Here is a 19,685-nt window from a genome sequence, read left to right as displayed (position 1 = left end):
TACTTCAATTTAGGATATGCCAAATCGATCATTAAAAGAAAACTGTAAAGCCTTTACAGCAGCTACTAAGAAGCAAGAGCAAATAAATTAAGCGGGTATTTAACTTAAGAAATTGGGGGGAAAACAGTAACAAAATGAAGCACTGCCCAAGAACACAGTATGGTCAAGTCACCAAAACCAGCAGAACATCAAAAATGAAATAAAGGCTAAAAAACTGCTTTTAATTTTTTAATCCTGGGTCCCTCACAGAGCCCTCATGTATAATATAAACACTTACTTCCAGCTCAAAGTCTGATAAATCAGTTTTCTTTGGAACCTACGAAAACAAATGAAAAGGTATTAATTTGCAATCATTGAAGCAAAATTCAAACTGACCAAGCACTGGTTGGGAAAGACCACATAAGTTTTAAAAGAGGCTTCATTAGAAGTGACAGTTAACATGCAAAAAAGAACAGAGAGGATGCTTGAGGTGGGAGGATTCCTCACCACCTTTCTTCATCAAAATGCTCTTTACTGGGACTTCCCTGGTGGTCCAGTGGTTAAGAATCCACTTTTCAATGGACAGGACTCGGGTTTGATCCCTAGTCGGGGAACTAAGATCCTATATGCCAAGGGGCAACTCAGTCCACACACCACACAAGCTGCGAGACAAGCCCGTGTGCCACAACTGTGTCCCGACACAGCCGAATCAATGAACTGAACGTGAAAGTGAAAGTCGCTCCGTCATGTCCAACTCTTTGCGACCCCATGGAACAGTTCATGGAATTCTCCAGGCCAGAATACTGAAGTAGCCATTCCCTTCTCCAAGAGAACTAATGAATTGAAAATGCTCTTTATCACTGCTATTATTATACTGCCTTTATAAAAGAGGCAGAAGTCCTTATCAAACCAAAATATTACCTCCTGTGGCTGTATGAACAGAATTTTAAGTAGACAGATGCATTAAAACACTTCTGTTGAAGCTAGTCACAAAGGAGAAGGAAGGAAAGCAGGCTGTTTCAATTACTGACTCTGAAACACCGATGCTTTTTACTGCAGAGAGAAATGAAAAGGACAGAAATAGCCTAACAATGGACTCTGGCTCTTCTGAAGTCTTTCTGTATGAAGCACACATCAAGGCTACAATAATTACGCACTCTTGAGCATGTCTTAAAGCAGAGGTGCATAACAGTTTTCTTCCCTCCAGGACAGGACAAAGCACTCATTCAGTGTCTCAATATACCATGCTCCCCACTGCGTTAACACTAAAGTTAGTGCTGAAATCTTGGGAACATACCTATAATAAAAAGACTATTTATGAATGTTTTTAAGAGACCAAGAAGAGCACATGCCAGAAATCATCTACCTTTCCCAAAAAAGAACAAGTGAAAATATTCAAGGCAACTGACCCAGTACATGGCTCTAAATCCAAGTTCTTGTCCTCTTCACTTTGTAATAAATCTTCTATTTTCTTTCTGAAGAATTAGAATAAAAATATGACCATCAGCATCATTAAGGAACGAAGTCATCAATCAAAAGAACCACCATACTCAAAAGCAGTAACATATGACAATGTAATTTTACCAAATCATAACTTTTTAGTTCAGTAAGGCTTAAAATACTTTACTTTGGCAGATTCTTTTTGTCATTGTTATTAATGAGTCAGTGACAACTTCTCAAGGATTCATTGATACAAGTGATTTACATTTTTACTTTCCTAGTCAAGTAGTTTTGTTATTCAGTTGCCAAGTAGTCTGTTGTTCAGTCGCCAGGTTATGTCCACGTCTCAACAACATGGACTGCAGCATGCCAGGCTTCCCTCTCCCTCACCATCTCTCAGAGTTTGCCCAAGTTCATGTCCATTGAATCAGTAATGCCATTCAACCATCTCATCCTCTGTCACCCTCTTCTCCTTCTACCTTTAATCTTTCCCAACATCAGGGTCTTTTCCAATGAGTCAGCAGTTATACTGATAACTAAACTAAGCAAAACCAGACGCTCCTCCCGTGGCACATTTGCTTGTCAGAACTTCACCACAACAGAAAAAAAAAAAAAACACAGATATGTTGCAATATCTGGATGGGCCTCTGCCTCTGGGGGAACAGTGGCTGTCAGGCCTGTGGTCCACACAAGAGGTCTGCCCCCTTGCCAAGGCAGTCTCAGGCCTGGTGACACATGGCAATTCTGCGCACAGTACACAAAACTCCATTTACAATTGACAGCAGATGGTTGGATGGCATCACCAACTCAATGGACATGAGTCTGAGCAAACTTCAGGAGACAGTGAAAGACAGAAAAGCCTGGCATGCTGCAGTCCATGGGGTCGCAAAGAGACGGACACAACTCAGCGATTGAACAACATATAACACAAACTCAGGTATGCCACAATTAAATCCTGCCCTCACATCACCCTCTGTGTGCGCTGTGTGTGGGTATCACAAGCCTGAGATACAGGCATCGATCCTGCCCCAAGACACACGTCTCATCGCACGTCTGCTTTCAGTTTAGGAACTTACACTACTTGGTCAATAAACTTCTTCTGATCGTCAGGAATTGTCACGGGACACTTTGAAGTGTTAGGAGACGTGTAGGACAGAGCACCTGCGCCGTTGGACTGCAAACGCTTCTCATCATACTGCTCTCTTAACTGTCTTTCTTCTTCCTGATTTAAGTACGGAATTCCTGAACAGAATTTTTAAAAGTGTGTATTAGCAGAAGTCACTGTTTATCATAAAAAATTTTGTAACAAACCACAGAGTCTAAAATACTTGGGAAAGACCATATTTGACTACAGCTCAAAAAAAAAAAAAATCAATGGAAACAGCAAGTGATTTTGAAATGTATGTGTCTTATTTCATTCACTCCATGTGCTCATTCGTTCATTCATCTCTCAATAAATTGTAATTTGGCATGTACACTGTGCCAGGCACCATACCAGGTGCCGGTGAGCTAATGATGAACAAGGTAGATGCGTCCTGCTCTGTAGTGAAGGGAACAACCTTAGGACGACCAAAGAAGGCCACCAGGCAGGAGGACCCAAAAGGTGAGCATGGATCAGACACGCAGGAACTGGGGGAAGAGTATTTCAGGCAGGGAACAGACATAAATGCCCAGAGGACAGAAATGGCTTGGACTGTTCCAGAAACAGTTCCAGAGAAGGAAGCTGTAAGCAGGAGAACGGAATAATGTCAGGCTGCAGAGGATGGGGCAGGATTACACGGGCCCTTAGAGGCCACGGTAAGAATTTACTTATTCTAAGGACAACGGGATGCTGTTGCAAGGCTTTAAGCACAATAATCACATTATCTGCTCCGTTATTTTCATGTACTTTTTAAAAATTATTTACTTATTTATTTTTGGCTGCACTGGGTCTTTGCTGCTGCGCACGGGCTTTCTCCAGTTGCAGACAGCAGGGGCTACTCTCTAGCTATGGCGGGCACAGGCTCTAGAGCTCACTCAGGTTCAGTAGCTGTGATGTACGGGCTAGCTGCCCTACTGCATATGGAATCTTCCTGGACCAGGGATCAAACCCATGTGCATTGCAAGACAGATTCTTAACCACTAGACCAGCACGGAAGCCCTGCTCCATGTTTTTAAAAGACCATCTGGACTTCTATGAGAACTGAAGTAGGGAGGTCAGCCAGAAGGAACTGTTCACTGTGGTTGTCCAGGCAGGAGATAACCGCTTAGATCAGAGATCAGTACACCTTTCCTTAAAGAGACAAACAAGAAACATTTTAGGCTTATGGGCCATATGGAGATCTCTATGGCAACATGAGATCTCAACATCTTTGTAACATGAAAACAGCCACACACAGTGAGTAAAATAAATGGACACAGTTGTCCCAATAAAGCCAAAAGCTACCTCCTGGACATATTAAATCATCTAGGGATGTACATATAAATGAAGAGCTACAAATAAAAGGCTAAAGCTTAGGAGAAAGGTGCTGAGATACAAATTCAGGTGTCATCAGGATAAAGGGGGGCATTACAAGTCATGGGACAGTTAACAAACTGTGGAACCAATGATGAAGTTAGAAAATCATCATTTGTCAGCAGTAATAACTGTCTCAAGCAAGACTCATCAGTGGATGCTAAACCTAATTGAAGAAGTCTGATCAACATTCCAAACACCAAAAGCTGCACAACAATATGCATGTACTTAATACCAGCCAACTGTATACTTAGAATTGGTTAACAGATGACGTACTGTACGTGTGTTTTTCTAAAAGTAAACAGAAGAGCGATAATCATCAGTAACTCGGCTCACTGGTGTCACGTTCTCCTGATATGATGTACTGAGCAGCACGCATCTGCAGTGTCTCTGCCCGAGACGAATCGATGCCTCTGGACTTGGCTGCTGCTGCTAAGTCGCTTCAGTCGTGTCCGACTCTGTGCGTCCCCATAGACGGCAGCCCACCAGGCTCTCCCGTCCCTGGGATTCTCCAGGCAAGAACACTGGAGTGGGTTGCCATTTCCTTCTCCAATGCATGGAAGTGAAAAGTCAAAGTGAAGTCGCTCGGTCATGTCCAACTCTTAGCGACCCCATGGACTGTAGCCTACCAGACTCCTCCGTCCATGGGATTCTCCAGGCAAGAGTACTGGACTTGGCTGAGGAAACATCAAAAAAGTCCCAATCGAGGGGCATGCCACAAACTAGCCTCCGCTACAAAATACTGTCAAGGTACTCAAATCAAAGACAGACTGAGAAATTGTTCTGGATTGTAAAAGAGCAAAGAGATATGACAGCTTAAATGCAGTGTGTGAGCCCAGAGTGAATCTGGATGGGGAGAAGTTGTTTTTCTCTTTTACTCTAAGTAGCAAAACTTATATACATTAGGTTTGTAAATGAGGTAACAGTACTAGAGCAACATCCATTTCCTAATTTGGATTACTGTACTGTGTAAGAGAAGGTACTTGTTTTTAGGAAAATGCACACTGAAGTAGTTAGAATAAAGAAATGTCATGTTTGGAACTTACTCTAAAATGGTTTGGGGGGAAAAAATTATACACAAGCATGTAATGAGAGAAAGGATGACAAGGCAAACAGTATAATGCCAACATTCAGGAAACTGGAGGGCAGGTACCAGGAATTCTCTGAGGTATTTTGGCAACATTTATAAAGTCTGAGATTATTTCAAAATAAGAATTTAATAATAAAAAGTAAATAAAACCATGGAATATATGAGACTAACATTGAAGCCAGAGGAGACGAAACAGTCAGAATGGGGAGAAGTCCAGAGGGAGGCAGGAGGAAAAGCACAGAACGAAGAGTCTAAAAGCCAGGGGAGAGTGTCCAGGGGAGGAGGGAGCAATTGACCCAGTCAAATTCCGCCAAAGGCGGAGTGAGGACAAAGAAGGATCCACAAGGTGTGAGATCCTGGCAGTCTGACCCGACCTCAAGTCCAAGGAGGGCTGCGGACAGCAAACAGGCTCAGGTGGGTAAAGAGAAAACTAGAGGGGAAGAGGCAGGAATGGCAAGCGCAAGCCCCTCATTCAAGATGCTTTCCTCTGAGTGGGAGCATCGCAGGCCAGAAGTGGCGCTGGGGATGTGGAACCAAGTGAGGGGCGGGTGTGCTTGGTCAGTGTTATTCTGAGACAGACAGATCCCCACGGGCGTGATTCATCTTCACGTGCCACCTACTCCTTTGGTGGTCGGGTGAAATCTACAGGCCCCACCTCAAAATGACGTTTTCAAATGCATAAAATAAAATACACAAGATTATAAAGGAAAGTAATTATACTGAAATAGTTACCAAGAACTTTTTTTATATCTATGATATAGTAATGTAAGATACCAGCTTCCTGGTCAACACATTAAATAAGAAGACCTAACGGCAGGCACTTCCCCACTGGTCCTAAGACTCTGCGCTTCCAATGTAGGGGGCCCGGGTTCAATCCTTAGTCAGGGAACTAGATCTGGCATGCCATAACTGAGAGTTCACATGCTGCAACAAAGATCGAAGATTCCAAGCGCTGCAACTAAGACCTGGTGCAGCCAAATAAGTAAATTAAATACATAAATATTTTTTTTAAAAGACCTACTGGCAGGTGAATTAATGATGGTAATTTCAAAGTACTGGCGAAGGTAAACAATATTCAAGATATCTGCCACAACAAAAATGCCACTTGAAGATACCTAGGATTTCACTGAGGACAAACTTCCTGCTACTGCTAAGGTGGCTGGGTTGTTGCCTACATTCCTAACAGAAGAAATGAACAAATTCAGTTCAAGGTTAGACAAAATATAGATGTCAACTCATCACCACCTTCCCCAGATTCAGACTCCAGAACTCACTCTATAGCAGGAAAGCAGCCTCTGGACTAGATTAAGGAGCTCTGCACTAAAAGACGAAGAACGCAATGGCACCCCACTCCAGTACTCTTGCCTGGAAAATCCCATGGATGGAGGAGCCTGGTAGGCTGCAGTCCATGGGGTCGCAAAGAGTCGGACATGACTGAGCAACTTCACTTTCACTTTTCACTTCCATGCATTGGAGAAGGAAACGGCAACCCACTCCAGTGTTCTTGCCTGGAGAATCCCAGGGATGGGGCAGCCTGTTGGGCTGCCATCTATGGGGTCACACAGAGTCAGACACGACTGAAGTGACTTAGCAGCAGCAGCAGCAACACTAAAAGAATGTTTACAAAGGTTGATGGAATGATCAGCAGAGAAGGGAAAACATCCAGCAGACAGAAGGGCAAACTGGAAGGGCCAGTGCCTGACACAGAGGGAGGGACTAGCCTTCTAAGGAACACCTGTGAAAAGGCTGGGCCCAGGCTCGGCGGGGAGACCTGTGGGTCTGGTGGTAAGAACACAAACTGGCTCTTGCCTGCTGGCTTCTATTTTCATTGAGTCATGACCAGCAGCTGAGAGGGAGGCCTGGAGAGAGAAAGTAAAAATACTGATATCGTAGAAAGTCAGAAAGGGAATTTCTAAGTCAGAAAAGTAGGATTTCTGAGCATGATGGAGTCCTTACTTGATGCTTGTGCTCATGCATTTAAAGTGACAAATGAGCTCAGGTATGTTCCATTTTACTGCAATACTCAGATGCTCAGGAAGAGAGAAAGTGAGTGATCAGAACCAACTAAGGCTGGGACTTAGCTAGACGAGTTCAATATGTGGAGAGGAGCAAGAGGAAGAAGAAAGGATAATAATGGACCAGGCGGACAAGGAGCGAAGTTAAGACCAGACAGTAGGAGGTAACTGACAGTGAGAAAGCAATGGAGATCAACCAACTGCTGAAATGAGGTAGCCAAGTGGATGTGAAGGACGAGAGGAGGCGCTGTCAAGGAGAAATGATGGAGGTGGGCACAGTTCCTCCTGATAAGACCCATGATGCCACTAAGGGAGTGGACAGCTAAGGGGAGGCAGAAGCGAGGACTGCTGACCCCCTGGGAGTAGACACGACAGAGCTTTTGCAGGTGCTCCATGTGGATGCTGGAGTAACCCAGAAGGAGGAGAGAGGTAGGAATAGAGAGAAAGATGAGCCAAAGTCTAGGCTTCTGGTGTCCTTGCAAACAGAACCTAAAATAATTGAGGCTGGGGTGAAGAGAGGGGAACATTTGCAGGAATGCAGATTCCACCTGGAGGTTAAAGAGCATAAATTCAGGTGTTAGACAGCCTGCACTAGAATCCCAGTTCTATCACACCCAGGACGTCAGCAGAAGGGGGACGGCAGAGCTGGTTACACAGCCCTGGGAAGAGCCGTGGCTCCTGAGAAGAACTCAGCTGGACTGAGGTGGAAGGCCTACCGCCCGGCTGCATAGACAGCTGAAACCATCTGTGCTTGGGAGAATGGTGACGGCAGTCACCTGGTTCCACTTCAGACAAGGAAGTCAGAGGTATGTCCAAGGAGGCTGCCAGGAGGAAAGGGTCTAGCATGTGCAAACCCTAGAGTGCAAAGATTTAATAAGGAAGAGGAATAAAGGTCCGGGTCAGATTTAAAGCACAGGGATAAGAGTCTCAGTAATAACAGATGGCCTGGGAGCCCTGATGCAGTTGTGACTAAAATACTTCAAGGTCTGACTACAAAACTAGAAAATGAAGCATCCTTCATGAAGCTGTTTCTCTCCTTCTATGAAAATAAAACCATCAGGCTGGAAATTACACATTCATAGGAATCTGGTTAAAGTAGTTCCTTCAAAACATTTCTGCAATAAGACTTCCCAGATGGTCCAGCGGTTAAGACTCCATGCTTCCAATGCAGGGGGCACGAGTTCGATCCTTGGTCAGGGAACTAAGATCCCACATGCCAAAAAAAAAAAAAAAAAAAAACTGCACACATTCCATCATAGTACTCTAACTATATGTGGAATTTGTATTTTATAGTGGCTTTTAGAGTCAAGCATGAGCCACAGGAAATAAAATTACTTTGTTATACCCAAATTGTGTTACCCAGCAGGTTTACCCACTAGGTTAAGCAGTTTGGATTCAAAAATTTTTTTAGCATTTCCAAATATCAAAAGCACCAGTAGATATGAGGATGCAGCACCACTGAAGCAATTAAACAACCAACATGACATGGTCCTAAAGACCCTACAAGGAGATCATGCTGAGGGAAAGAGATTGTAGCTGAAGTCTATGTTCTGGAACCTTTGCTGAGAAATATCTCCTTCCCTACCTCACTCAGTAACACATCCACCATGGGAAAGAAAGCAGTTTACAAGAATAATTAAGTGAAAAGTAGCTACTGACCTTAGAGCAGCAGGCACTTAATACTGCTGGGAACGACAGAGGCTTTCCCAGGCACTTTTAGGGAAGTAAATGAATGGAGGAAAAAAAAAACCACTCTGATGTGCTTGAACGTCCAGTGTTCATTAATTAAATATTTAACAATCACCTCTCTGAGGGATCATGCCCTACGCTGGGGACAAGGACTCGGACTTGGTCCCCCCACCCCACCAGGTTGCTGGTCAGCACATCACCCAGCAAGTTAGCCATCAGAACTGAATTTTTTCTTCCAAAGACCATCGCAGTATTACTGAAACATGGCCGATTATGAAAATGCGACACTGGACCACTTGTCTCAGTGGAAGACAACAGGGACACATACCCCACAGGGAGTCTGCCAGGCGACTGAGTCACACCAGTGACAGCACAAGCCCCACCCAACGACTCTGGGGGCTCGAGAGGCCTCATCAGAGCTAAAGGAGGCAGCAGCGCCTCTCCTGTGCCACTCATGCTGGACCAGGCCTTCAACAGCGGGGCACAATAAAAACTCTAACGGCTGCACAGGCTGGAATGGAAATCCGAGACCCTGTCTCAGACAGTACGCACAGAGAGATAATTCTCAACCGAGTCCAGATTTACAAGCTCTGAAGAGAGGTCACGTGTAATCTTACCGTTGCGAAAAACCTTATTAAAATCAAATTCTTGGCTTGCTAGAAAGTCAATGCTTGAGCTCTGAAACAAGATAAATAGAACATGCATTTCAGTGATGTTCATGGCAGGTGTGTGAACATAAGCAGAGAAAGAACTCTGGGGAGTAAACGAAGGCAACCAGGCAAGGGGGTAGCATGCCACGGGTGAGAGAACAAGGGGCTTCTACTCCACGGCTGCTGAACTGTCCATTCATTCACTTCAACTATCTGGGCTTTTCCCTTATAGTTTGTAAGACAAATATCCTTTGTTACCCAACATTTAAGAAAATCTTACTTGGTGAACATATATTCTCCCAAGAGGCAGGAAACTGCTGAATAAAAATTAAATGTATTTCTATTATCTCACCCCAGGTTCAAATTTAAGGGAAAAAATGTGCAAATTATAAGGTATCAATATTCACTTCAACTTAGATTCTGGAAGCCCAAAATCTTAACTGGATGTTCTTTACATTCAACATCATAGTACAGAAAAATTCCCAGTAAAGAGACTTACTAAACACATATCTCAAAGTCAAAATATATACGTAAATGTAGAAAAAATATCAAGTAAGTAATTATACACAAGAATGGGAACATTTTCACAAAGTCCTTACTCAACTGACTGAAGGTGGGAAACTTCACTGAGCTTCTCTAATTTTATTTTCGTTTTAAGTCAGAACCGCCTTGTCTAACTCAATGAAACCATGAGCCACTCTGTGCAGGGCCACCCAAGACGCAAGGGTCATGGTGGAGCGTTCTGACAAAACGTGGTCCACTGAAGGGAATGGCAAACCACTCTAATTTCTTGCCTTGAGAACCCCATGGACAGTATGAAAACAGAAAAAGATACATGACACTGAAAAATGAAATTCCCAGGTCGGTAGGTGTCCAATATGCTACTGGAGAGAAGTGGAGAAATAACTTCAGAAAGAATGAAGAGACTGAGCCAAAGAGAAAACAATGCCCAGTTGTGGATGTGTCTGGTGATGGAAGTAAAGTCTGATGCTATAAAGAGCAATACTGCATAGGAATCTGGACTGTTAGGTCCATGAATCAAGGTAAATTACAAGTGGTCAAACAGGAGATGGCAAGAGGGAACAGTGACATTTTAGTAATCAGTGAACTAAAACAGACTGGAATGGGTGAATTTAATTCAGATGACAATTATATATACTACTGTGGGCAAGAATCCCTTAGAAGACATGGAGTAGCCCTCACTGTCAACAAGAGTCTGAAATGCAGTACTTGAGTGCAATCTCAAAAACGACAGAATGATCTCTGTTCATTTCCAAAGAAAACCATTCAATAACACAATAATCCAATCTATGCCAGTAATGCTGAAGAAGCTGAAGTTGAATGGTTCTATAAAGACCTACAAGACATTCTAGAACTAACACTCAAAAAAGATGTCCTTTTCATCATAGGGGACTGGAATGCAAAAGTAGGAAGTCAAGAGAAACCTCGAGTAACAGGCAAATTTGGCCTTGGAGTACAAAATGAAGCAGGGCAAAGGCTAATAGAGTTTTGCCAAGAGAACACACTGGTCATAGCAAATACCCTCTTCCAACAACACAAGAGAAGACTCTACACACGGACATCACCAGATGGTCAACAGCAAAATCACACTGATTATATTCTTTGCAGCCAAAGATGGAGAGGATCTATGAAAGAAAGTGAAAGCGAAGTCGCTCAGTTGTGTCTGACTCTTTGCAACCCAATGGACTGTAGCCCACCAGGCTTCTCAGTCCATGGAATTTTCCAGGCAAGAGTACTGGAATGGGTTGCCATTTCCTTCTCCAGGGGATCTTCCCAACCCAGGGATCGAACCCGGGTCTCCCACACTGCAGGCAGACACTTTACTGAGCCACCGGCAAGCCCAGGAGAGGCTCTATAACAGTCACCAAAAACAAGACCAGGAACCAACTGTGGCTCAGATCATGAACTCCTTATTGCCAAATTCAGACTTAAATTGAAGAAAGTAGGGAAAACCACTAGACCATTCATGTATGACCTAAATCAAATCCCTTACGATTATACACTAGAAGTGACAAATAGATTCAAGGGATTAGATCTGACAGACAGAAAGCCTGAAGAACTATGGACAGAGGTTTGTAACATGTACAGAAGACAGTGATCAAGACCATCCCCAAGAAAAAGAAATGCAAAAAGGCAAAATGGTTGTCTGAGGAGGTCTTACAGATAGCTGAGAAAAGAAGAGAAGCTAAAGGTAAAGGAGAAAAGGAAAGATATTCCCATTTGAATGCAGAGTTCCAAAGAATAGGAAGGAGAGATAAGAAAGCCTTCCTCAGTGATCAATGCAAAGAAATAGAGGAAAACAATAGAATGGTAAAGACTAGAGATCTCTTCAAGAAAATTAGAGATACCAAGGGAATATTTCATTCAATGATGGGCACAGTAAAAGACAGAAATGGTACAGACCTAACAGAAGCAGAAGATATTAAAAAGAGGTGGCAAAAATACACAGAAGAACTATACAAAAAATATCTTCATGACCCAGATAACCACGATGGTGTGATCACACACCTAGAGCCAAACATCCTAGAATTCGTGATGTCAAGTGGTCCTCAGGAAGCATCACTACGAACAAAGCTAGTGGAGGTGATGGAATTCCAGTTGAGCTAGTTCAAATCCTAAAAGATTATGTGTGAAAGTGCTGCACTCATTATGCCAGCAAATTTGGAAAACTCAGCAGTGACCACAGGACTGGAAAAGGTCAGTTTTCATTCCGATCCCAAAGAAGGACAATACCAAAGAATATTCAAACTACCGCACAATTGCACTCATCTCACACGCTAGCAAAGTAATGCTCAAAATTCTCCAAGCCAGGCTTCAACAGTATGTGAACCATGAACTTCCAGATGTTCAAGCCGGACTTAGAAAAGGCAGCAGAACCAGAGATCAAATAGCCAACATCTGTTGGATCATCTAAAAAGCAAGAGAATTCCAGAAAAACATCTACTTCTGCTTTATTGATAACACCAAAGCCTTTGACTGTGTTCAGTTCAATTCAGTTCTGTCACTCAGTCATATCCGACTTTGCAGCCCCATGGACTGCAGGACACCAGGCCACCCTGTCCAGCAACAACTCCTGGGGTTTACTCAAACTCGTGTCCATTGAGTCAGCAATACCATCCAACCATCTCATCCTCTGTCATCCCCTTCTCCTCCCCGCTTCTATCTTTCCCAGAATCAGGGTCTTTTCCAATAAGTCAGTTCTTCACTTCAGGTGGCCAAAGTATTCAAGTTTCAACTTCAGCATCAGTCCTTCCAATGAATATTCAGGACTGATTTCCTTTCGGATGGACTGGCTGGATCTCCTTGCTGTCCAAGGGGTTCTCAAGAGTCTTATCCAACACTACAGTTCTAAAGCATCAATTCTTCAGTGCTCAGCTTTCTTTATAGACCAACTCTCACAAACATACATGACTACTGGAAAAACCACAGCTTTGACCAGACGGACCTTTGTTGGCAAAGTAATATCTCTGCTTTTTAACATACTAAAAAGAAACTAAAGAGCCTCCTGATGAAAGTGAAAGAGAGAAGTGAAAAAGCTGGCTTAAAACTCAACATTCAAAAAACGAAGATCATGGCATCCAGTCCCATGATTTTGGACTCCAAAATCACTGTAGATGATAACTGCAGCCAATTAAAAGACACTTGCTCCTTGGAAGAAAAGTTATGGCTAATTTAGACAGCATATTAAAAGGCAGAGATGTAAAATAAATAAATAAATAAAATAAAAGACAGAGACGTTACTTTGCCAACAAAGTTCCATCTATTCAAAGCTATGGTTTTTCCAGTAGTCAGGTATGGATGTAAGAATTGGACTACAAAGAAAGCTGAGTGCCAAAGAATTGATGCTTTTGAACTGTGGTGCTGGAGAAGACTCTTGAGAGTCCCTTGAACAGCAAGTCCAAGGGAGATCCAACCAGTCCATTTGAAAGGAATTCAGTCCTGAATATTCACTGGAAGGACTAATGCTGAAGCTGAAACTCCAATGCTTTGGCCACCTGATACGAAGAACTGACTCACTGGAAAAGACCCTGATGCTGGGAAAGATTGAAGACAGGAAGAGAAGGGGACAACAGAGGATGAGATGGCTGGATGGCATCACGACTCGATGGACATGAGTTTGAGCAAGCTCCATGAGTTGGTGATGGACAGGGAAGCCTGGCATGCTGCAGTCGATGGGGTCTCAAAGAGTTGGACATTCCTGAAGTAACTGAAGGTAGAACAGTTAAATCTGACCCTTTATAGAGCAGCCCTTCCTCAGTCGCACTTGATGTTACACCATCAGTCTAGACTGAGGATGCTCTGCCAGTTCCAATAAGCTCATTACCATATCCACTTTAGAGATGCTGCTGAAGACAACGTCGTCTACACAGAGGGCTTCCCTGGTGGCTCAGATGATAAAGAATCTGCCTGCAATTAAGGAGACCTGGGTTCAATCCCTGGGTCAGGAAGATCCCCTGGAAAAGGGAATGGCTACCCACTCCAGTATTCTTGCCTGGAGAATTCCATGGAGTCTGGCAGGCTACAGTCCATGGGGTCACAAAGAGTCAGACATGACTGAGCGACAAATACCATGATAACAGAAAGGGAAATGTCTTGGGGTCTCTAATCTGAGGAAAGCTGAACTGGTCCTAAGTCCTGGTCCATTTTGATCCTTTGGACCACAGAACTGACCGTGTGTTTCCCCCTTGTCTTGGCTGGTAGGAAGCTCAGAGACAAGCAGGTAAGACTTTCTTTGGCATGAATTCTGTGTTCTAATCATAACACAGTAATCACACCCTCATTTTTCTTTTCTTCCAATTTTTCACTTACTTATTTTTAATCTTAGGTTAAAAGGTTTTATATATTATATATACTTTTATGTACTTTATGTATCTTTATTACTTGACACCAGTTCTTTTAAACTATGAGCAACCTAGTCAAATATACATGGGTATGTGCATGCATGCACACACACACACAGATACAGACACATCATTTTCTATCATGTCCAGGTTTTCTGTGATGTGAAATAAGCAACCATTTCCCCTATATCTTCCTTGTTCATCCTGTTCTGAAATAAGACCCAGTGCCTTCTGACTTGGGCCACAAGCCCCTCTACCTTCCATGCCTGAGTACTCTTAACTCTGCTCCCCTAATACCCATCACTGACAGAGACAACAAAAGATGGCTTATGGAAAGGCGTTTTTACCCCTCCTATCACTAGACTCCATCCTAACTTTCTTCTTTAAAAATCAGAGTCAGAGATCATGCATCCCCTTTTTCAAGCTATTTATTTTCTACTCAAATAATACTCTTTAGACTGCAAAAAAAAAATGTACTCTATGCCCCTGAATTTAAAGCCTCTTAAAATGGTAAATTTTAGGTTATGGATTTTTTTTTTACCATAATAAAGAGAAAACACTTCAAACCAACAAACTTTATTTATAATATACTAAACACTATCTTTGGTTTGTTCTAAATGTACCATTTTCAGGATTCAAAAGATGAGCATAGATATTAGAGAGGACAATTTGAGGCATCTATCAAAATTTTAAATCTATAAGTTCTATGACTCATCAATTCCCCTCATAGGAAAGCTATCCTATAAAACATTCCTGGAGTTCAACTTGAAACTTAGTCTGTGACAACCTGGAGAGGTGGGATGGGGTGGGGGAGGAAGGGGAGGGAGGTGCAAGAGTGAGGGGACATATATACACTTATGACTAATTCATGTTATTGTACGGCAGAAACCAACACAGCATTGTAAAGCAACTATCGTCCGATTAAAAATAAATTTAAAAAATAGCTTAAAAACATATGTTGATTCGGCAAAAAAAAAAAAATTTCCTATATACAACCAAGACACATGCACATGGACACTGACTATAGCACTGTTTAAAATAGGGAGCCACTGGAAAACTTTCCAATTCCAATTAGATAAATTATAATACACCTGTATTATGAAATATGAAGACATTGTGTTAAATGGAAAATGCAAGTTATTTAAAATATGAATGTTATGATTCTGTGTATATTAAAGCAAAAAACTAAAACTGTGTTTGTGTGTGTGTGTGTGTGTGTATATATATGTAAACACAGGAGCATATGTATATATGGCACAAAAGGAGTGAAATGGGGAAAGAAGTGGCATGGGGGAAGAGGGGATTTAAAAACAACATTTTTTACTCTATAGACAGCAGCAGTGTTTTGACTTTTCACGGCCATGTATGTATTTTCTTCCATGAACTCCACTACAGATGTTCAGGCAGAAAAAAGAAGAACAGAAGAAACAGGAAGTGAAGACAATGAAGACGCCTTGCAATTCACCTGGACGGGCACGCGCTGCAGGCGTGTGCATGGCTCTCAGGGCGTCATTCCTCCACATCCTGCCTAGTGTGCGTGGCTCACTGTGTGTACAGATACTTAGTTTTCACACAGCACAGAAAGTTGTCTTGCCCCCCAATTTTCCCTGCTTTAAGGATAATAAAAGCTTTTCAAGATCAATTTTTCACTAGACACAATCTTCACCCTACTCGCCGACTCTAGAAGCTAAGTTCCTTTAAAGACGCGACTCTGCTGCAGGCATAGATTTTTAAACAAGACAAAATCCACCTTAGATGGAGGACCAGAAAAAAATCCAAAGATACTATCATTTACCTTATCCATACAATTGCCAAGTTTACTTACTGAGTCTCAACCTCTTCCCTGCCTTTGTTTTTCCAGAACAGAGAACTGCACCATTTGAGCCCATTAATCTCTGGCCTGTCTTCAAGTCTATGATGTTTTTCCTTTTTTTAAGGAGTGGCTGGCTATCAGGACTGCATGAAGTGTTCCAGGTGTAGTCACAGGATGATTTTGTGTGATGGGTAGGGTTCTTCCGACCTGTCTCCAGTTGTGTTTGTGTTGGTCTTTTAGAACATACTGTCATCCCTAAGATGTCTCACTGCCACTGTGTGCATTTGATTAATTCCTGGCTAAAACCATGGAATCCACTTTAAGGAACTGTCTTTTCCTGCTACCACTGGAAAACTACATCCATACAAATGTCCAAACTGAACCTATCTTTCTCAGAGAAAATTTACAAATACCATTTAATGAAGTATTCTATACTCATGTGACTGGTAAATAGCTGTTAAATGAGGATGAGACGGTTGGATGGCATCACCGACTCAATGGACATGAGTTTCAGTAAACTCCAGGAGTTGGTGATAGACAGGGAGGCCTCACGTGTGGCAGTCCATGGGGTTGCAAAGAGTCAGACATGACTGAGCAACTGAACTGAGCTTATTGCAAAGTAAAGAAATATCAACTATGGTTTATCTGCTAATTTAAGAAAAATACTGGATACAAGAGTAAAATTACCTTCTCTCCAGCTCCTGACATACAATGAATGCTGCTTCATTTGTTTACATCCTGCCTTATTACAGAGAGAATCTGACATGACTCAATCACTCAGAAGCCTACCCTCCAGGCTTTCTTAACTGCAGTACTACTTAGATGCAGGAAAAGGGACAGATGGGAAGACTCAAAGGAACTAATGTTACTCCAGGGAGAGAAGCTCAGACATAAGATTATAAGGAAGAGAAGACCAAAACTCAGGTTTCATCACATATCCATATGATAGACACTAATTCACACTGTCCTTATCAATAGAGATCAATGATCTCCTTATTCGTTAATCAGATTATTAAGAGAGCAGAAAGGGGAAGCTGACATTCACCGAATGTCCACCAGATCAGCTACAACTCTGAACTGGCTGTTCTAAAGGGGACCCTCCCTGAATCCTCACCTTGGCTCATAAAGTCAGCCCTTTCCTCCTCAGGAGGCACCAGTGGTCTTTTTCTACCCTCTTTCCTAACTGGTAAGCTTGGGAAAAGAAACCGAGCACATGTAACTTAGCCCCTTCTGGGTTCCCTAGTGGCTCAGACAGTAAAGAATCTGCCTGCGATGCAGGAGACCTGGGATCGATCCCTGGGTTGGGAAGATCCCCTGGAGGAGGGCACAGCAACCCACTCCAGTATTCTTGTCTGAAGAATCCCATGGACTAAGGACCCTGGGAGCTATGTTCATGGGGTTGCAAAGAGTCAGACACAATTGAGTGACTATACTTTCACTTTCTCTTTTAGGTTTGCTCTTTTCAAAGAGCATACACACATACTCTGCTCCTCCAGAAAATAAAGGTCTACCCTTGAAGAGGCGTGCAGTGAAAATGGGGTTGGGAAAAAAACCTGCAGGTCCTAATCTGTAGGTTCAGTTCAGGGGTAAGACAATAAAAAACATCCCCCAAAGAGCCACAGTACGAAGTCATGGTCTCAAATTCAGCTCTACTTATAATAAAGTTCATGTTCCCATGTCCCTCTGCCTGTCTCTTACATCTTATTCCTTAACTCACTCTCAGGTCAAAGGAAAGATGAGAGTATAATTTATTTATAATCCAAAAACTGAAGGTCAGTGAGGTAAAGTGATTTGCCCGAAGTGCAAAGTTGGTCATAGAACCAAATTTTAAAGAGAATTCTGATTCCACGTTTCCACACAGCTTCATCAGGGATTCGTAACAGAAAAAAAAGGAACAACAACTCAGTTATACTACTAACCTGACAAACAAATTTGACATCTGGTGAGGATCTATTGAAGGGTTTCGGGAAAACATAGAAGTTAAAAGACTTCGTTATATACCTGGGGAAAATAAGATAAAAGGAGACTTAGGGTGTTATATTATGCCATGACAAAAGAATTCCCACCACTTGTTAAAACAACCTACTTTGAATCTGTGTAGTCATACTTAAAAGTGCAAAGGCCAAACTGAAACAGCAAAAAGTCCATGGAATGCTGGAAAAGGGAAATAAAATATCTGTCAAAACAATGCTGTATAGTCGACATGAGCAACAGTATTTGCAATCAGGTAGGTTTTCTGATTATTCTACTTGACTTTGGCAGAATACTTCTGATCCAAACCGATTATAGACTATCTATCAGGAGCATTATTAATTTATGAATATTTCTTACTATTTTTCCCAACTAAGCACTTATGCATCATCCAGAGCATCATAGTAAACCTATTTCCAAATGATTAAAATAACCACATCATATTTCCTGTAAATGAAATTAACAATGAAAATACTAAACCTTCCCCAAAATGTTTTCCAGCAAACAATTATTTTTGCTGTTGTTTTAAATACCACTAAATATCAATTCATAGCTGGGGTTGAGAAGTTAATAAGCAAGCTTGACAATTTTATTCCTCTATAATTTAACATATGCAAGACCAACATGGGAAAAAAAAATGAGATTTTCTAGCACACCCACTTACCTTTTTAAGCTTCTGATACCTTTCTTCTGCAGTGTCAAAACCATTTGTTAATGCGGTGACTGAAGGTCCATCGCTGATTCCTAGATTTTAAGAAAAAAAATTTTAACCTATTCGTAAATGCTAACAGAAAATGTCAGTCAACTATTCAATGGCTCTATAATTTCTTATTTTTATGAATTAAAACTAACTGGAAGTGCTCTTTATTTCACTTTTTCAAAATTAGCATGAATTTCGCAGGCTAACAAGCCAAACCCTGTAATAGAGAATTCAGAGATACAAATGTTTCAATTTGAGAATGGACAGTTTCAGTATCTAAAACAGATTTCAAATAAAGAAAACCCTATAGATATCTCACCAAAAAATTATTAGAACTAATAAATGAATTCAGCAGAGTTGCAGGATACAAAATTAATATTCAGAAATCCACTGTAAATTTCTATACACTAATAACAAACCATCAAAAAGAGAAATTATAAAAACGATCCCACTGACAATTGCATCAAAAAGAATAAAACACCTAGGACTATATTTAACCAAGGTGAAAGACCTGTCCTCTGAGAATTATAAGACACTGGTGAAAGCAATTGAAGAAAACATGAAAAACAGAAATGCTCATGAACTGGAGGAATTAATACTGTTAAAATGCCCATATTACCCAAAACAATCTATAGATTCAATGCAATCTCTATCAAAATACCTACGGCATTTTTCACAGAACTAAACAAATAATCCTAAAATTTGTATAGAACCACAAAAGACCCCGAACAACCACAGCAATCTTGAGATACCACCTCACATCTGTCAGAATGGCCATTCTCAAAAACACAAGAAATAACAAATGTTGGCAAGGATGTGGAGAAAAGAAAACTATCATGTACTGTTGGCGGGAATGTCAATTGGTGCAGGCACTATAGAAAACAGTATAAAGCTTCCTCGAAATATTAAAAATAGAACTAACATATGATCCAGCAATTCCACTTCTGGATATTCATCAGAAGAAAACAAAAATTATTTTTTC

General features: G+C 41.7%; 1 protein-coding gene across 1 annotated transcript in view; it reads right to left on the bottom strand.

Annotated features, from left to right (window-relative positions):
- The window catches only part of LOC122681675 (poly(A)-specific ribonuclease PARN-like), a 108,482-nt gene that overhangs the window by 23,882 nt on the left and 64,915 nt on the right, over positions 1-19,685 (bottom strand). Inside the window, exons 5-11 of the mRNA XM_043884041.1 lie at positions 18,668-18,747; positions 18,119-18,186; positions 17,952-18,033; positions 9,325-9,385; positions 2,496-2,661; positions 1,389-1,454; positions 278-316 (exon numbers count right to left, since the gene is read on the bottom strand). Coding sequence (XP_043739976.1) covers positions 278-316; positions 1,389-1,454; positions 2,496-2,661; positions 9,325-9,385; positions 17,952-18,033; positions 18,119-18,186; positions 18,668-18,747 — 562 coding nt within the window. The remainder of the gene's footprint in view (positions 1-277; positions 317-1,388; positions 1,455-2,495; positions 2,662-9,324; positions 9,386-17,951; positions 18,034-18,118; positions 18,187-18,667; positions 18,748-19,685) is intronic.

Source organism: Cervus elaphus, chromosome 1 (genome assembly GCF_910594005.1).
Source record: "Cervus elaphus chromosome 1, mCerEla1.1, whole genome shotgun sequence".
In the NCBI taxonomy this organism is placed as follows: domain Eukaryota; kingdom Metazoa; phylum Chordata; class Mammalia; order Artiodactyla; family Cervidae; genus Cervus; species Cervus elaphus.
The sequence above is the reverse complement of the archived record's forward strand: the minus strand, read 5'-3'. Positions and strand labels throughout refer to the sequence as shown.